Consider the following 18533-nt stretch of genomic DNA (forward strand, 5'->3'; position numbering starts at 1 on the left):
GAGTCTCTGGTTGCATCCAATATTTCTTTCTTTCTTCAGGCCCAGCAATTGTCCCTTTCTATTCCCTCCTTCCTTCCTATGCCTCCTCCCCCTCACTGCCTTCCAGCATTTGTCCCCTTTGTTGAACTGCTCCTTTGTCCCCAGCAGCACTCCCCGCATCACTATGTCCAATATCCCCCCCACACTGCATCCCCTCTGTTCCCTCTCCACCACCATATGAAAACTCATCTCAGCCTTCTCCCTCTCCCTGCCTTCCAGCATTTGTTCCCAACAGCACTCCCCGCTTCACTATGTCCAATCTCCCTCCTTGCATCCCCTCTCATTTGTGGACTCTTTGAAATGCTCTGACCTTGCTCCTTGCTTCTGAACTCCTGCATGGCACAGCACTCCTGGACGGTGGATGACCCAGCCCGACCCGGCCCAATCAGCTTCGAAACACTGCACATGGTTTAGCCATAAGCCTCTCTCCGATATGAACTCTGACATCAGAGAGAATGCTTCTGGGCCAGCCACTTACAAAGGAGAGTGTGGCTCTGTGGGGCGAGGCGGCGCAGCAAATCCAAGAGCCAGTGCAGGAACAGGAATGGAAGCAAGAGGTATCGGAGCAGGATCGTGAATAGTGGCAGAGGCAGCGAATAAAGAAAGCCATGTCCCCCAGCTCTTCCAGGGTTCAGGACAGGACCATCCCGTTATTAGATCACCCTCACCACTGAAAACGGGACATTTCGGCGTCTTGAAGCGGTGTTTGGGGATAACAGGACAGGTGATGTAATAACGGGATGGTCCTGTTCAAAACGGGATGTATGGTCACCTTAAGAAAGACTCACCTACTGCACTGGAAATGACATTTCTTGCACTGTAGCAGCCATGGCAGTTCCCTCAGTTTTACAGGGGCACAAAACTCCAAGGGGAAACAGTTTTATCTGAATGGTGAGCTGTTATCAGAGAACAACTGTTACAAGTAACAAGAGTTATACACAGGGCTCCCTAGCTAAGAATTACTTTCAACAAAAAAGAGGATTGAATGATTGCCACTACCAAGAAGCAGGAAGTATTTTATCGAGACAATCCCCTTTTAAGGTATGTTTTGCAAACAAGTGACAATGTTTATTAGAGCATGTTTTCCTGTTAGTCCATCCATCTGTATTAGAATATACTATGTAAGCACAGTTGTGTTATCTTCACTGAAGTATCTATCCACACTGCATCACAAGAGGAGCTGGGACCAAGATAGATGATAGAACAGAGGTGGCCAGGATGATGACAACAACCCATACAATATGAAAAAGGCAAGTGTGAAGGTGATGAACCATGCAGTCGCTCTGAAGCAGCCAGTTGCTGAGAGAAAGTTCCAGCAGAAGAAAAAGCTCTATGCAGTGGCAGAGTCTCCAAATTCCTACCAGCTGATGGAAAAGACCTAGGTATTTGCAGGAATCTCAACCTATTAACAGCAGAAGTTAGAGACCCAAAATGTGGGAAGGAAAGAAAGCGAAACAGATAATAAAAATCCAGAAATGGGTAAAGGGGTGAGAAAAAGGCAAGAAGCAAAAAAAAAAAGAAAAAAAAAAAGGAGCTAAAGTGTATGGGGGTGGGAGGGTTTAAAGCCCCCATATATCCCCTCCCAGGGTGAGATCAAGCCAAATAAGGTTATGATCAAACATCTCTAAGGGTCCAATCCTATCCTCTTCAACCTTCGCATATAGGGGCTCAGAGATCAAGAAATAATGTATTCTTGAAAAGGTATGATGTACTCTGGACCGGTGAGTGAAATCACACTCCGTTGGGTGCAATAATCACCATGGGCCAACAAGCCCCAAAGAGCAACAAAGATAAGGAATGCCCTTGGTATTCTTTGACAATGTACCTCCACCAGGGTGAGATCTATCAAGTGCTGGGTCCAGAACTTGATTAAAATCCCCAGCGACTATCAACGGCATAGCAGTGTCTGTAATGCATAGGTTCACCAAGTTTTGAAAATAAGTGTGAGCAAACATTTGGGCCATATAGTACTAGAAGTTGAAATGTGCAACTCCGCACCGTAATATGAGACAGTAAATCTCTCCCCTGGGGGTCCTGTCGCTTGACCAAAACCTCACAAGGCAATCCCTTAAGTACCAGCAATGTGACCCCAGCTTTTTACCCCATGGATGAGGAGTAATATACTTCCCCCACCCAACTCCTCCATAATTTTTGATGTTCAGTATCTGTGAGGCACATTTCCTGAAGGCAGGCAATGTCTACCTTATGGTTCTTAAGTTGTGTAAGTATTTTTGTACTTTTAATGGGAGACATGATGCCAGACACATTACAGGATATTAATCTAAGAGGGCGGTCACTCAGGGCACCCAGGATCACTCAATGTCAGCCATGTCAAATGCAAGAAGCCCCCTGGGCGCCCAGTTTCACCTGGGGGGCATATACTTTTAGCAACAAAAACATAAAATTAAACATAGTATTCCCATAGCAGCACAAAAAATAGCATACTCCCCATCCAAGGAACTACTCCCACCTGTAGGAATCCCCCAATGTATGTACCAAACCCCCCTTGCTGCTGTTCCCAACATACTCAAACACCCTGCCGCCCATCCCACACAATCTCCCCCACATATCCTCCCATAAGAGGTACTAACAGACGCTACAAGCATGGGGCGACCCCCTCCATGCACAGAATAAAGTGTCAAATCTACCCTAATGAGAAAACACACCAATCTCAAGCTTTGACTCATCCTCGTCCCTATACAGGTACACTCAGGAGGAACTGGTACAAAAAAATAAAAAAAAAATCCTGTGGCATCCAGCCCTCAAGGAGTGGTAGAAGTTGAGTCCCCCAAGGAATCGATAAAGCCACCTGCAGCCTCTGGCGAGGTAAAAGCTTGCCACATGCTGTTGTGGTGGATCTTCAATATCGTTGGGTATAGAAATTGGAAGCGTTGTTTGAGATCCACTAGTTTTGTGCAAAGTGGGTAGAATGGCTTCTGTTTCTCAGTTAGTGCTGCAGAGTAGTCCTGACTAATATGGATTGGGGTATCATCATATTTCAAAGCATCTTTTTTCAAATAGTACTGGTGTAATAATTCCACTTTATGGCGACAATTGAGTACTTTCACAATCACCATTCGGGGTCGCGTTTCCCTGCCAGATTGGGGACCCATACGATGAGCGCGTTCCAGGCGTACCAGGCCTAGCACCGACAGTATAGGCAGTTCATCTGTTAGCTAACATTCCAAAAGCTCTAGCAGCCGCCACTCCGGAATTGTTTCAGGCAGGCCCAGAGTGACGGGACCTATTTTCTATGTCCTCTAATTTCGCTGACTGCGCTCGAACCAGCTCCTGCATGGGGGCTATATCCGTTGCGTGCATGTTAGTGCTGTCCTCCACCATGGAAACTCATTGCTCCAAATCAGCAGTGCGGGTCATGGCTTCAGAGAGAATCTGCTCCAGATGAGTTATTTGCGATGAAAGGTGCTCAAGATGTGGCTTGAGGACCTGAGCTACTGCTGTTTTAAGATCACTCAGTGCAGCCTCAGTGAACTGGTTCACCGCCGCCGGAAATATCACCGCCATTTTGTTTTCCGTATACGATCCCGATCTTTTTTAGCTGATTTTGACGTCATAGAAGCTTGCGATTGAGTGACAAAGTGGTCCATATACTCTCATAGTGATCCCGATAAAGTTTCGCAAGGCAGTGGGGTTTGTCAATCAATTAGATCGTCCTGCATGAAGGAGTAGCCCTGGAGTTAGCAGAAACCCATCCTGTCTAGCACATCGCGTCACGTGACCTCCATAAGGAGGAATGATTTAAATTTATGATAGCATTTTAAAATGTTGCTACCAATTATAAACACGTCATATTTTTGTATTATTTGTTATTGTGTTGTTTATTTTTACAATTGTATATGATTGATATGTACACTGCTTAGATTTAAGCGGTTTATAAAATTTTAAAATAAAGAAAATAGAAAGAAAAATGAGTACTACCAGTTTGTCATTAGTTTAAAATCTGCATGTTGGATGGAAGTCTACTCTTTATCTCCTCTAGAAATTACCAGATATCTTCTTCTTGTAATACATTTTTTGTAATTCTTTTGTAATCCGCCTTGAACCGCAAGACAATGGCGGATAGAAATCTGTAATGTAATGTAAGTCTGTATTCATACAACTAACTTCTCTATGCAGAACGACAGAAAACATTTAGGGCCCATTTTATAAAGCCGCGCGGCAACAGCCCCGAAGCCCTTTAAATCTCTATGGGCTTTGGGGCCATTACCGCGCAGCTTTGTAAAACAGGCCCTTAATAAATAAAACATTAAGGATTTAAATGTACAACCCTGTTTGAAACAAATCTAGCAAACAAGGAATATAATAGTAATAAAATGGTAGCCGTCAATAAAGTCATTCCAAAGCTAAAGTACATGCATATTCTCACTTTGAAAATCTGGCAAAGTCCACATTAGCACAAATATTTTTCATCAATATGGGCAGTTAAAGTTATCCCTATAATCTTACAAAGAGCTCAAGTCGAGTGATTTCCATTTGTACATATCACATTATAAGCATCACAAAAAAAGATGGAAACTTCTTTATTGGAAATGTTTTACGTATCTGACATGCAGGTAACTCTAGATACATACCACATCCAAGAGGTTGACTGCATGGCCTCTCTGAGGACTAGCTGGCAGGATGATAGCAGGTTTTGCTTTTTCTTCAGTTAACGTCTCTTCTGCTTTGGATTTCAACATACCTCTCCAGTTGCTGGCTCCCGAATCTTGAGCTCCATCACCAGTACCACCAGTGGTAGTGATCTGAAGAAATAGGGTAAGACAACTGAGTACTGCATGGTAGCTCTAAACTCATATTACAAGTAAAGGAAAAAAGACCCTGCACAATATTTCCACAACCACCGCATGATTTTTTTTTTTTTTGGGGGGGGGAGGCTAGTTAGGGACTCCCATGAAGATATGTGCCACAAAACTATTCTTAGAAGGGGGCATCTTGTTGATTGCAATGGCATGCATATATCAGAAGAGGTACTGTCTTTAGACATGAGTTCCTCTACCACTGCACACTAGAGCTGCCCGTTTCCAGGAAAAAAAAATTTGATTTGATTCAGCCTATTGAATTGGTTTTTCAATTCGATTCGATTTTCCTGCCCAATTGGGTGTTTTTTTTTCAAACATCCTAGTGGGTTTATTTTACAGCCTCTTCATCCCCTTTGCCTTCTCCTAATCACACTGGCGCTGTGGTGTAAACAAAATAAACAAACAAAAAATACTTTTCCTTTCTCTGTTAAATTCTAGCTCAAGTTTGCGGTCTAACACCAGCTCTGGAAGGATACACATTTCAAATCTGATATATTGTAATCACAAAACAGAAAATAAAATTAGTTTTTCTACCTTTTGTTGTCTGGTCATTATTCAAATTTTGTTGGTCTCAGGCTCTGGTTGTCTTCTGACAACTTGCTTGCCAGGGTCTCCTTCTTTCTCCCTGCTAATCATCCATCTTCCATCTCTGTCCTCCACTTCCGTTTCTCTTCCCTCCCCAGGAGGTCTGGCATCTTTCCTTTTTTTCGTCTCCCTCCACAGATCCATCTTTTCTTAACTACCCTTTCATCCAGCATCTCTCCCTCCTTCCCCAACACCCCAGGGTCCACCATCTCTCCCTTTCTTTTCCCAACTACCCTCCTATCCAGTATCTCTATCCCCCCTCCACACCATCCCTTGCGTCCAACTTCTCTCCCTTTCTGTTCCTTCCCTCCCTAAATCCCATTGTCCATCATCTCTCTCCCTCGCTCTCTCCTCTATTTTCAGACCCATATGCTCCCCAAAGTCCAGCATATGCACATCTCTTTGAACCCCCTTCCCTCCCTCTGTGTACTTCTATACCAGGGCCCCCCTCCCCTAAAGGTCTGTCCCCCCTTGAAAGGCCTGCCTCCCCCCTTGAAAGGCCTGCCTCCCCCTTGAAGGCTTGTCCCCCCCTTGAAGACCTATCCCACCCCTGAAGGCCTGCCTGTCCCCCCCTTGAAGACCTGTCCCCCTTTGAAGGCCTGCCTCCCCCCCTTGAAGGCTTGTCCCCCACCCTTGAAAGCCTATCCCACCCCTGAAGGCCTGCCTGTCCCCCCTAAAGGCCTGTTCCCCCTTGAAGACCTGTCCCCCCTTTGAAGGCCTGCCTCCCCCCCTTGAAGGCTTGTCCCCACTTGAAAGCCTATCCCACCCCTGAAGGCCTGTCCACCCCCCTTTGAAGGCCTGCCTGCCTGTCCCACCCCAAAGGACTGCTCACTCCCCACCCCCCTCCCGGCGTCCGGCTTCCACCCCCCCTGGCCTTCTGCTTCCCCCCCCTAGTCTCCCCCACTGTTTATCTTCCAGCCAGAACAGCCTGTCAGCAAGATCACGGTGTTAGCGATCTTAGTACCGCTTCGGATATGGTTCCTCCGTCGCAGTCCCGCCCCTTCTCTGATGTCAGAGGAGGGGCGGGACCGCAACGGAGGAACCAGCTCCAAAGCGGTACTAAAATCACTAACACTGCGATCTTGCTTGAAGGCTGTTCGGTAAACAGTGTGGGGAGGCCGGGGGGAGCGGAAGGCTGAGGGGGTGGGAGCCGGAAGCCGGGGGGGGGGAAGCCGACAGCACCACTTCCCGTCTGACCCTGCTGCTCCTGCTTTAGGGGGCGAAGGGGGAAGGGTCACGCGAATCGGGAAGCCAGTTTTTTGTTGTTTTGAACCAATTCGAATCGTGAATCGAGCAGCACTACTGCACACTGGTATACCATGGATCTCTAGCACCCAGGGGTGATGTTTACACTTGTGCTCCCCCTTCCTCAAAGCACACCATATTATAAAGGCCCCCATACTCTTCCTCCAGTGCCCTCTTCAGGCTGGCCCCTGGGGAGCATGACCTCCTGATGACCCCATGATTTCTGCAGAATTTGTGCAAATCATAAGCTATCACTAGTCAATCGAGAGATGAAGGGAAGGGTAAAGTGAAGGGTTTTATCTGTCTTAAATTTTTCTAGGATTATAGTGAGCAGAAATTTTATAAGAAAACGTGCACAACAATCTACATCATCAGCAAGAGTGGAAAACATTGCAATAAGAATTTGAAATGTTCATTTTGGATCATATTATTTTGACTATATTAACTTGTAAACCAAAGCACATGGATATCTAAATAAGCTGGCCAGTTAGTAGCCCATGGCCTAAATTCTATGCCACTAAATTTTATTAAAATTTGAGATGTGCAGCTAGGATCTTTACTGAACTTGCAATGAATCATCAACTAAATTGTTCATTTTGAAGGGGCATTTACAAGAGTATGTGAAAGCAGTGGATATCGTAACCTGAACTACCATGGCAAGCCCAACAAGCTTAACTGCACCATGTAATTTCACACTTCTACCTCATTTATATATTATAGAAAGATGCCTCTTTTTTACCACAATATGTATAAACATGTGAATAATGCATGCATTTGAGACTTAATTTCAGGCCAAAGCAAGACCAGTTCAAATATGAACAGAATGGAAGATTAGTTCTTACTTTTATTAATCTTCTTTCTTTAACTGGGGGATGCACTAAAGTCAGCAATCATCGCTGTTTTCACAGCTTTAGCAACAATCGCTGTTACCGGCCTGATGCACCAAATGGCCCACCATGTGTTTTTCCCCCTCGACCGCCCATTTTCCAATCCAGCCATGCAAATTAGCTAAAACCTCATGCAAAATAGCCAAGCAATTGATGCACTAACATGGGAGACACTGGGGGCCTGAACAGGTATCTCTGCAAGGGAAGGCCCGATTGAAAGGCTTACACAGTGCCCAACGGTTGTGCCACATGGGTCAGACCTGTAAGATAGGCTCTCCACATGAGCTGAACAAATTCTGGAGAAAAGCCACAGGTTGGGATAGTCATTGACTCCCTGAGTGGTCAGAAGGACTGCAAAATGTCCCTGGATTCCATACACCTGCATCTGCCTGAAAACACACTGGATGAAATTTTCTGCCCATTTCCCAAACCCAACCAGGGTCCTCAGCCTTAGAGGACGTGAGGCCCAAAGCTCCCGTCCCCTCCCTTCGTATGCCATGGCACATGGTAAACTGACACTCCTCCGCCAGTAATGTGGTGCAATCCACCTATGAATTCACATCTACAATGATAGAAGAGTCTATCCCTTAATGATTTTTAACAAATTTGAGGGTTTGTCAGGCAGAAATTTAAAGTTGAAAAATGATCACTAAAAATCCAAGATGGCCGCCACCAGTAAATTCACACCTACAACGCCTCATGGAGACCTGATGGAAAAATAAATCAGTGATTTGGGGGTGGGGAAACTGATCCCTATCTCCAAAAATGGCTGAAAATCCCCCCCCCCCCCAAATCTCCCATAGCAAGTAATGGGGCTTTATTTACATTCTCCACTGTGCCAGCCTGTCAGCTCTGTCTGTGTAGCTGAAGTGAAGGGAAATTATTTTCTGCTATAACCAAATTACAATTACTAAGGAAGTATTCACAAACTGTTGTACATCCAAATTTACTTCCCAATAACTTTGTAAAAAGCACAAAATGCTAATTCAACAAGTTAGCTATTTCTAATGCCGTGCCTCAGAGACCGAGTCATCAAGCAAGATCTTTAAGCAAGATCTTTTATGCTCTTCTTCAGTCGAGATCTCAATCACTGGCATCTGGCATGTGCTAGCAGCACTAAATTCTTTTTTATCATTTTTATTTTTTATCTCTCTTTCTTTTTGTAAATCGTTTTTGTTTTGTTTCTAGTATATTTTTATAATTAAAATCTTATAAATATTCTGAAAAAATTGACCATTTAATATGATAGTGCATAAATTCAAAAAGCACTTATCTGAAGTTTCTGTCAGCACTGTTTAAAGCCCAACGGGGCCACCCGTTTCACCCTGTATGGCTTCTTCAGGGGAAAGTACTTGACAGTGCCTGGAACACAAAACGATTCATTAGTTTCTACTGCATACTTTTTAAAGTGAAAATACGTAAACACTAGCAGGCCCTTATCGGGTACTATAAATAGCTTGGCGTCTTTCAGCGCGTCGCCATTTCTTTAGAGAAATTTTGCGGAGGAAATAAGGTCTTTCCTGTTCTGTAAGTTGCTGCTTTAAACTTTGAATATTTAATGTATTTTCACTTTAAAAAGTATGCAGTAGAAACTAATGAATCGTTTTGTGTTCCAGGCACTGTCAAGTACTTTCCCCTGAAGAAGCCATACAGGGTGAAACGGGTGGCCCCGTTGGGCTTTAAACAGTGCTGACAGAAACTTCAGATAAGTGCTTTTTGAATTTATGCACTATCATATTAAATGGTCAATTTTTTCAGAATATTTATAAGATTTTAATTATATAGTACCCGATAAGGGCCTGCTAGTGTTTACGTCGTTTACGTGACTGACGTAATTTTGGTGAATGGACAAACGTATCCAAAAATTTTTTTTGTATGTTTATTGGATACGTTTGTCCATTCACCAAAATTACGTCAGTCACGTAAACGACGTAAACACTAGCAGGCCCTTATCGGGTACTATAAATAGCTTGGCGTCTTTCAGCGCGTCGCCATTTCTTTAGAGAAATTTTGCCAAGGAAATAAGGTCTTTCCTGTTCTGTAAGTTGCTGCTTTAAACTTTGAATATTTAATGTATTTTCACTTTAAAAAGTATGCAGTAGAAACTAATGAATCGTTTTGTGTTCCAGGCACTGTCAAGTACTTTCCCCTGAAGAAGCCATACAGGGTGAAACGGGTGGCCCCGTTGGGCTTTAAACAGTGCTGACAGAAACTTCAGATAAGTGCTTTTTGAATTTATGCACTATCATATTAAATGGTCAATTTTTTCAGAATATTTATAAGATTTTAATTATAAAAATATACTAGAAACAAAACAAAAACGATTTACAAAAAGAAAAAGAGATAAAAAATAAAAATGATAAAAAAGAATTTAGTGCTGCTAGCACATGCCAGATGCCAGTGATTGAGATCTCGACTGAAGAAGAGCATAAAAGATCTTGCTTAAAGATCTTGCTTGATGACTCGGTCTCTGAGGCACGGCATTAGAAATAGCTAACTTGTTGAATTAGCATTTTGTGCTTTTTACAAAGTTATTGGGAAGTAAATTATTTTCTGCCTCAGAATTTCTCCAATTCACAGAATCTTCAGGATCTTTAGGCTGCCAGCTGGGTGTACCCCAACCCAGACCTCGGCCCCCACTGAACCTTCTCATTCGACCAGGGATGAGAAAACGCAGCCTGTGCCTTGATACCCTGAGGGCTCTTACTCAGGGCACAAAAAGCCTGCGCTTAAACCTCTGACAGGGTCAGCAGGTAAGCACGCTCCCAGGGGGACAGACCCTGAGCTCTGAAGACAGCACATAGCAGGCTGGCTCCACAATAATAATAATAACAGTTTATATACTGCAGGACCGTGAAGTTCTATGCGGTTTACAATGATTAAAAATGCTACAAATTGAGCAGACTAAGAAAGTTAAAAACTAGTGACTAACAGCTCTAGAGATTAGTTATTGTGGGAAAGATTGTACAAAACAGCTACCTAAGTACTTCAGGAACAGATATGTTTTTAGGTGTCTCCTTAATTCCCCATAAGTATTAGTAAGCATAAGTAATTGTTCCAGATCTTTATCCCATAATGCTGCCTGATATGAGAAAAAATGTTGATGATGTCTTTTAAATTTACATCCTCTAACCGGTGGAGAAACAAAATTCAAGTGTGAGCTTCTCTTATGTCTATTGGTTGAGAAAGAGAAAAGGTCAGTTATGTATTTAGGGGCTAAACCAAATAGTACCTTAAAGCAAAAACATCCAAACTTAAACTTCACACGTGCCTCCATCGGTAACCAATGCATGAGTCGGTAGGAAAGAGTTACATGATCGAATTTCTTCAACCCAAAAATCAGCCTGACCGCCACATTTTGCACCAGTTGTAATCACTGCAAGTCTACACAAAGCTTGCCCTGTGGAGCAGCCATCCAGCTCTGCAAAAATTGTGTCCTTTCCCAGACAACCTCCTCCCAAGGCCTCTCAAGGCATCAAAGCCACCTAAAAAAATGGACTTTAGCAAATAAACCAAGAAGAAAATAAAAGGCATCTACATGGTTCGCTTGCAGAAATGAAAACTACAGGGGGCTCTCTACTCCTCAGCCAACTGGGAGGAGGAATGGAGAAAAGAATATATGGCTTTTTGCAAGCCCCAGTTTGTGGGTTGATGTGAAAAACCTTTTGTATTGATTCCAGAAGGGACTTAGAAAGGTTTTTGTAGCAAAAACGACGCTCTTTTAAGTGATATAAAAAGTTTAAAAAATTGGATGATGTCTAGTTGAAATATCTGCACCCCAAAAATGGCAAAGTGTCTTAATGCAAATCCTATGTGCATGTCTTGTGCTATGACCACTGGCACAGTTATGACCTGAATCGAAATACAGGCCAGGAGCAATGAGGAGTCAAAAGTAGGCATTGCATTTCTTTTATAACATTTTTGCCTACTTTGCTGGCTCAGGAAAGGGGAGGTAAACTAATGTTATATTCCAAACTTTGCACATGAAGTTAGTGCCAAGGGTTGTATTAATCCACAAAATTTCAATTCTCTTGGAGGCTTTGTTGGGCTATAGTTTATAATAATAATAATAACAGTTTATATACCGCAATACCATTAAGTGACTGGACAAAGTTGCCATTTTGTGTTAAACAGAACACAATACTATAGAGTGACCTACAGTACATTTGACAGCCTCTAGGTCTCAAACCAATAAAGATTCAGCTAAAAAATTTGATATAGCGCGCGAAAAACACAAATTTATGTACAGAAATTTTTATATACCGCGCACACCCGTATACCGCGCATGCCCCGACTCTCCTCTGGCCACCCCGACTCTCCTTTCACCCACCCTGACTTTCCTCTGGCCACCCCGACTCTCCTTTCGCCCGCCCCGACTCTCCATGGTCGGGTTGGGCCCATGTGCCTCAGGCCCTGCCCCCAGGAGGGACCTAAGGCTCCCGGGCCTATTCTGATTGGCCCAGGCGCCTTAGGCCCCACCAGTAGGCGGAGCTTTGGGACAGATGGGCCAATCCGGCCTCATTCCGTTGTTGGCTGCCTGCCGGACAGGCGAGTTTGACTCCCGTCTGTCCGGCCAACTACACAAAGGTACGGGGAAAGGGGGTGGGGGGGTCGTGGGGGTTGGCCAGGGGGGTCGCGGGTCGGCTGGGGGGGGCGGTCGGAGGTTCTTGGGGGGGGCGGTCGTTGGGGGGAGAGGGGTTTGCGTCGAGGGCAGGAGGGCCTGGGATCCCTCCTGCCCGTAATGTAGTGCGGGGTGGGGGTAGGGGGTCGCCGTGGCCAGGAGGGTTTGGGCTCCCTCCTGGCCCGAACAACTAGCGGGGGGGGTCGCCAGGGCCAGGAGGACTTGGGCTCCCTCCTGGCCTGATATTGTCGGGGAGTTGGGGAGTCGGCGGGGCAAGAGGGCTTAGGCTCCCTTTTGCCCCGATCGTGTTGGGGAGTCGGGGGGGCAAGAGGGCTTGAGCTCCCTCTTGCCCCGATCATGTCGGGGGTGCCGCGGTTGGTTGGGGCAAGAGGGCTTGAGCTCCCTCTTTCCCCGATCGTGTCGGGTGTCGGGACCGCCAAGAGGAAGCAGCAGGACACCGGTAGGAGCTTCTACATGATGGGGGGGGGGGGGGTCGGGAGGCTGTGGGGGTGCGAGCGGTCCTTCAGGGTGGGGGTGCGGGTGCGTGCGAGTGGTCCTTCGGGGTGGGGGTGCGAGCGGTCCTGCGGGGGGGTGAATCGGACGTCAGGGGGGGGAAACTATGTAAAAAAATTTTTGTACAACGCGCTCACGCGTATAACGCGCAAGGGTGTGCGCGGTACGTAAAAACCACGTATAACGCGCGCGTTATATGCGAGAAAATACGGTACTTCTTGAGCTGTAAGAATCTTTCCTTCTTTTCACTTATTCTGTCATACTTCAAAGTCTCCAGCTAAAACTCAGCTTCATTTTAGTTTGTTATTAACAATCTATGCATCTGCCCACACAGCTATATAAATTTTATTCTTCCTACATAAACTTTCTAGAAAATGAGTTAGATGTTGATGTGGACTGATTGTTGCTATTCAAATATAAATAATGAGCCAAATATTCAACTGCAGCAGTCAACGTTTAAGCCATTGGCAGCTGTGGGCTGAACTAAGCCCAGATAGTCAATGCCGGGCCAGGACTGAATATCCAGGTATGTAACATAGTAACATGTGCGGTCATCTGGAAGTTAACTAGACAACTTTAATATTCATACTGGTACCCAGTTACCTCAGTGGATAAAATTAGGACAGCCTTTTTAATGTTTTAACTATTCATTAACTTAACCAGCTAGTGAATTGAATATTACTGTTAACTGGTTATGTGCCAGCTCTGCCCCAGAAATCCCTAGCACTAACTGGACTGTGCATTATGTGGATGGCCAGCTCAATGGGATTTAACCAAGACCCTCTTTTGCCTACTTAAACTTGTTTGAATATCAGGGCCTAGTATGTCTATAGAGAATGAAGGATGGGCAACTGAGCAGTTATAACATAATTTGTAATGCCAACTTACCATGTGCTGGCAAGGAACTAAAACCTCATCTTTAACTCTTTCTGCATGTCATTAACTGTCATTATTGCCAGAATGTATTCTATTGATAGAAACTCCATGAAATGGTACTGTGTAACTAGGACACACAGGAAGCTACACCATTATGCACTAGAGAGAACCTGGAAAGAATTCCCACTACAAACCAACTCCCACACAGATGAACCATGCATGCAATAGCTTTGCAAACAGAGTAATTGTAACCTCCGCAGACTCTACTTGATGGAAGCTGGATACCTTTCTCAAGTCCTCAGTCATGAGAATTCACAAATATTGTACCAGTTTGTTCTCAGCCTGGAATTTCATCATATTTGAATGGAGATTACAATTGTATTTACATTTCAGTTACTCACCTTGTCTCGTGGCACAGCAGACAAATCCCTGGCTAACCTGTTGCGTCTCTGTTCCTAAAAAACACAAGCCAAGAAAAACTTAATTTTATATCATTCTGCAAAAAGAGCACTTATAAAAGACATAGTTATAGATGAGTCTCATGCTAGCAAAATATCTTATACTATAAATTATAAACAATAAAAAAATTATCTATTTAAGGATATAAAAACTAAAGGTGCCAAACCGCTTGTGTCTGGCTTTCCTTCAGTATAATGTTGCACATTCTTCCCACTTCATTTGTCACTTAAAATACTTGGAACAGACTTTGTGACACTTTAATTGGTACCTGGACCACATGGAAGCTTTCAGAGCAAGGGGACATGACGTGATTATCATCTAATTATAGTGACTATACAAAAGCAAAGAAAATATTTTAAAGCCGTTTCTTCCCAAAAGAGCTCTATTGTTTTCAAAATGCAGCAACAACCTGAAAAAAACAGAGAAACACTTTTAAACAGGGAGGGGAAGAGATAAGTGGAGGGAAGTCATTAGGGAAGGATGTTCCATTTGTTTCATACAGGATACACAGAATTCTGCACATGCTGTGTAGAATTCAGTGCAGATACAGGCAGCAGAGGTTCTGCTAACTCTCTTCTCCCCTCCATGGCCTTGTCCCCGTACTCTTGGCGACCACTTTTTCCTCTCACCATTTCAGCGGGTAACAGCCACCGTGTCATTCTCTAATTCAAATGCAAGGCGTTAATAAGGAAGGTGAAGAGAGACCTTGAAAAGAAGACTGCACTGAAAGCAAAAACACACACTAAAAACTTTTTTAGGTATATTAAAAGCAAGAAGCTAGGAACAGAATCGATTGGTTCGCTAGACGACCGGTGGATAAAGACCGCTACACGACCGGGGGATAAAAGGGGCTCTCAGTGAAGACAAGGCCATAGCGGAGAGATTAAATGAATTCTTTGCCTCGATCTTCACCGAGGAAGATGTGTGTGTATGTGTTTGGGGGGGGGGATAACAAATCCAGAAACGATATTCAATTCTGATGAACCAGAGAAACTCAAACAAATCTCTGTAACACTGGATGATGTAATGGGATAATTTGGCAAACTGAACAGTAACAGATTGCCTGGACCAGTCAGTATACATCACAGAGTCCTGATAGAATTGAAAAATGAACTTGCAGAGCTATTGTTAGTAATTTGTAATTTTTCACTAAAATTCAGCATAGTACCGGAAGACTGGAGGGTAGCACTGATTTTTAAATAGGGTTCCAGAGATCCGGTTAATTAGATCAAGGTGTCTGACATCGGTGCTGGGCAAAATGGTAGAGACTATTATAAAGAACAAAATGACAGAACATATAAATAAGCATGGATTAATGAGAGAAAACCAACATGGATTTAGTCAAGGGAAATCTTGCCTCACCAATCTACTGCATTTCTTTCAAAGGGTGAATGAACACGCAGATAAAGGTGAACCGGTTGTTATTGTGTATTTGGATTTTCAAAAGGCATTTGACAAAGTACTTCATGAAAGACTTCTGAGGAACTTAGAAAGTCATGGGATAGGAGGTACTTTCTTATTATGAATAAAGAACTGGTTGAAAGACAAAAAACAGAGAGTAGGTAAATGGTCAATATTCTCAATGAATAAGGGGAAATAGTGGGGTTCTCCGGGGGTCTATGCTGGTACAGCTGCTTTTTAACACATTTATCAATTATCTAGAGATGGGAATAACTAGTGAAATAATTAAATTTGCTGTTGTTCAATTTATTAAATTGCAAGAGGATTGTGAAAAATTAAATTTGCTGATGACATAAAGTTGTTCAAAGTCATTAAATTGCAAGAGGATTGTGAAAAATTGCAAGACGACCTTGTGAGACTGGGAATCAAAATGACAGATGACATTTAATGTGAGCAAGTGCAAAGTAATGCATGTGAGAAAGAGGAACCCGAACCATAGCTACGTGATGCTGGGTTCTATATTAGAAGACACAGCCCAGGAAAAGCATCTAGATGTCATTGTTGAGGATATGTTGAAACCCTCAGCTCAATATGTGGCAGAGGATAAGAAAGCAAATACAATGTTATGAATTACCAGGAAATAAATGGAAAACAAAGATGAAAATGTTATAATGCCCTGTATCGCAGTTCTGGTTGCTGTTTCTAAAAAAAGATATATTTCTAGCACCTCTGCTGACTTTATGTCAATCAATCGGCTTTAATACATTCGCTTATGCCGACGACATACAACTTCTGCATCCCATAGATACTAATAACTCATCTGACATAACTTTAATTAATACAAAACTCGAAAAAATCCACCACTGGTTAAACAATAACCGACTTGCATTAAACATCAATAAATCCAATGTGTTGCTCTTTCCCTGGAAAGATAATCCTAAACTTATCCTACTAATCTCTATTAATGGGCTTCCTTTACAAGTTGTACAAAAAACCAAAATACTCGGAGTAATTTTGGATCACAAACTCTCCTTTCATGACCATATCAGTAGCGTCATTAAGTCCTCATTCTCAGACTTAGACAAATACGTTCTATCTCACAATTACTCAGTACCGACTCTCTGAAAATTCTCATTCATTCTCTCGTTATTTCGAAATTAGATTACTGTAACGCTTTGTTTAAGGGAATAGCACAAAAAGAAATCAAACGTCTACAGATTATACAAAACACAGCCATTAGGCTTATTTCAAAAGCTAAAAAATTCGAGCATATAACTCCTCTTCTTAAGGAAGCCCATTGGCTTCTAGTGGCCCACAGAATAATATACAAACATAGCTTACTCACATTTAAATCTCTTCTTTTCAAAACTCCGGCTTTTATTCATAAATTATTAATCCCTTACTCTTCTAATAGAACTTTAAGATCAGATGAACAGCATTTATTAATGATCCCCTCGCTAAAAATAATAAATACGCGCCGGCAGTATATCTTTTTAGTCACAGCTCCCCAAACCTGGAATTCTCTCCCCAGTTATCTACGAGAAGAAATCAATTTAGAAAAATTCAAAAGTAAACTGAAAACTTTCCTTTTTAACGATGCCTTCGCAATTTAACACTATTGATTTCTTTTAATAATATTTTATAAGTCTTGGAACTAACCTTTTCTTTTCTCCACAACCTTTATTCAATCATCTTTATTTTTATCCCTTCCATATGTGTTTTCCATTTTTGTCTCCCACTCTGCTATAATATATTGTAATTTCTTCCCCTACCTATCCCTTCGTTTCCAGTTCGTGTCGTAATTGTCTGTGTCCCGTTAGTCTTTATCTATTTTAAAATTTCTTTTATATTGTAATTTTAATTACGTGTAAATCGCTTTGAATAATGACAAAGCGATTAATCAAATACATATTAAACTTGAAACTTGAATTAGAAAAGGTACAGAGAAGGGCGACAAAAATGATAAAAGGGATGGGACTACTTCAGCTTGGAGAAGAGACAGCTTGGGGGGGGGGGAATATAATAGAGATCTATAAAATCAGAAAGTGGCCCTCCACCATGAGTGGAGTGGAAAAGATAGATGTGAATTACTTGTTTATTCTTTCCAAAAACACTAGGACTAGGGGAGCATGTGATGAAGCTACTAAGCAGATTTAAAACAAACTGGAGAAAATATTTCTTCACACAATGTGTAATTAAACTCTGGAATTCGTTACTGGAGAATGTGGTGAAATCAGTTAGTTTAGTGGGGTTTAAAAAAAGTTTGGATAATTTCCTAAAAGAAAAGTCCATAAGATATTGAGATGGCTTGCAGAAATCCACCGCTTATTCCTAGAACAAGCAGCATAAAATCTGACCTGGGTTGGCCACTGTTGGAAACAGGATACTGGGATTGATGGCATTCGGTCTGTCCCAGTATGTTCTTATCCTGCCTCTTTTGAGGTACAGGTCTGTGGGGCTCAGGGGAGGGATCCATTCAACATCAGGGTTGCAGGGAGGGGTGCCACTAGACTTCCAGGGATGTATAATGATGGGAGACAGGAGAAGTTGGAGATGTGTTAATGAGCAACGGGTGCAGATCTGTTGGTGACTCTTTTCTAACACACCAGTAATTTGCATACTCATTGTGTATAGCATACCAGCAGGATTTTTTTATTTTATTTTGTGATAGAACCATCATGCTGAAGCAGCTCTAGTGCGCTGCTTTTGCATGGACCCCAGAGTAGGCTGTATTTTTTTTTACCCGCGGATCCTTATTGGAACCTCTATCCATGTTTGTGGACGAATTTCTCAAAGATCAAGTACAAGACATCAAATCTTTTATCCAAGATTCAAGAGACTTGATGGTCAAACTTGAAGAAATTCCAGCTGAAATTTTCCCTTTTGTGATTGTATCCCTAGATGTTACCTCTCTATATACATCTATACCCCAAGATGATGCGTTGCATATTCTAAATATGACGTTTAACAAAAGAGCAAGACCAAACCTTATACCATCTGAGTTTCTTGCAAATCTAGCAAGAATTGCCATGAAAGAAAATTTCTTTATGTACAACGGTAAAATCTATAAGCAAAATAAAGGTGTAG

General features: G+C 42.8%; 1 protein-coding gene across 1 annotated transcript in view; it reads right to left on the reverse strand.

The window, feature by feature from the left end:
* The window catches only part of DNM1L (dynamin 1 like), a 245696-nt gene that overhangs the window by 22727 nt on the left and 204436 nt on the right, over window positions 1-18533 (reverse strand). Inside the window, exons 14-15 of the mRNA XM_033953060.1 lie at window positions 13988-14041; window positions 4632-4802 (exon numbers count right to left, since the gene is read on the reverse strand). Coding sequence (XP_033808951.1) covers window positions 4632-4802; window positions 13988-14041 — 225 coding nt within the window. The remainder of the gene's footprint in view (window positions 1-4631; window positions 4803-13987; window positions 14042-18533) is intronic.

This window comes from Geotrypetes seraphini, chromosome 7 (genome assembly GCF_902459505.1).
Source record: "Geotrypetes seraphini chromosome 7, aGeoSer1.1, whole genome shotgun sequence".
Classification (NCBI taxonomy): domain Eukaryota; kingdom Metazoa; phylum Chordata; class Amphibia; order Gymnophiona; family Dermophiidae; genus Geotrypetes; species Geotrypetes seraphini.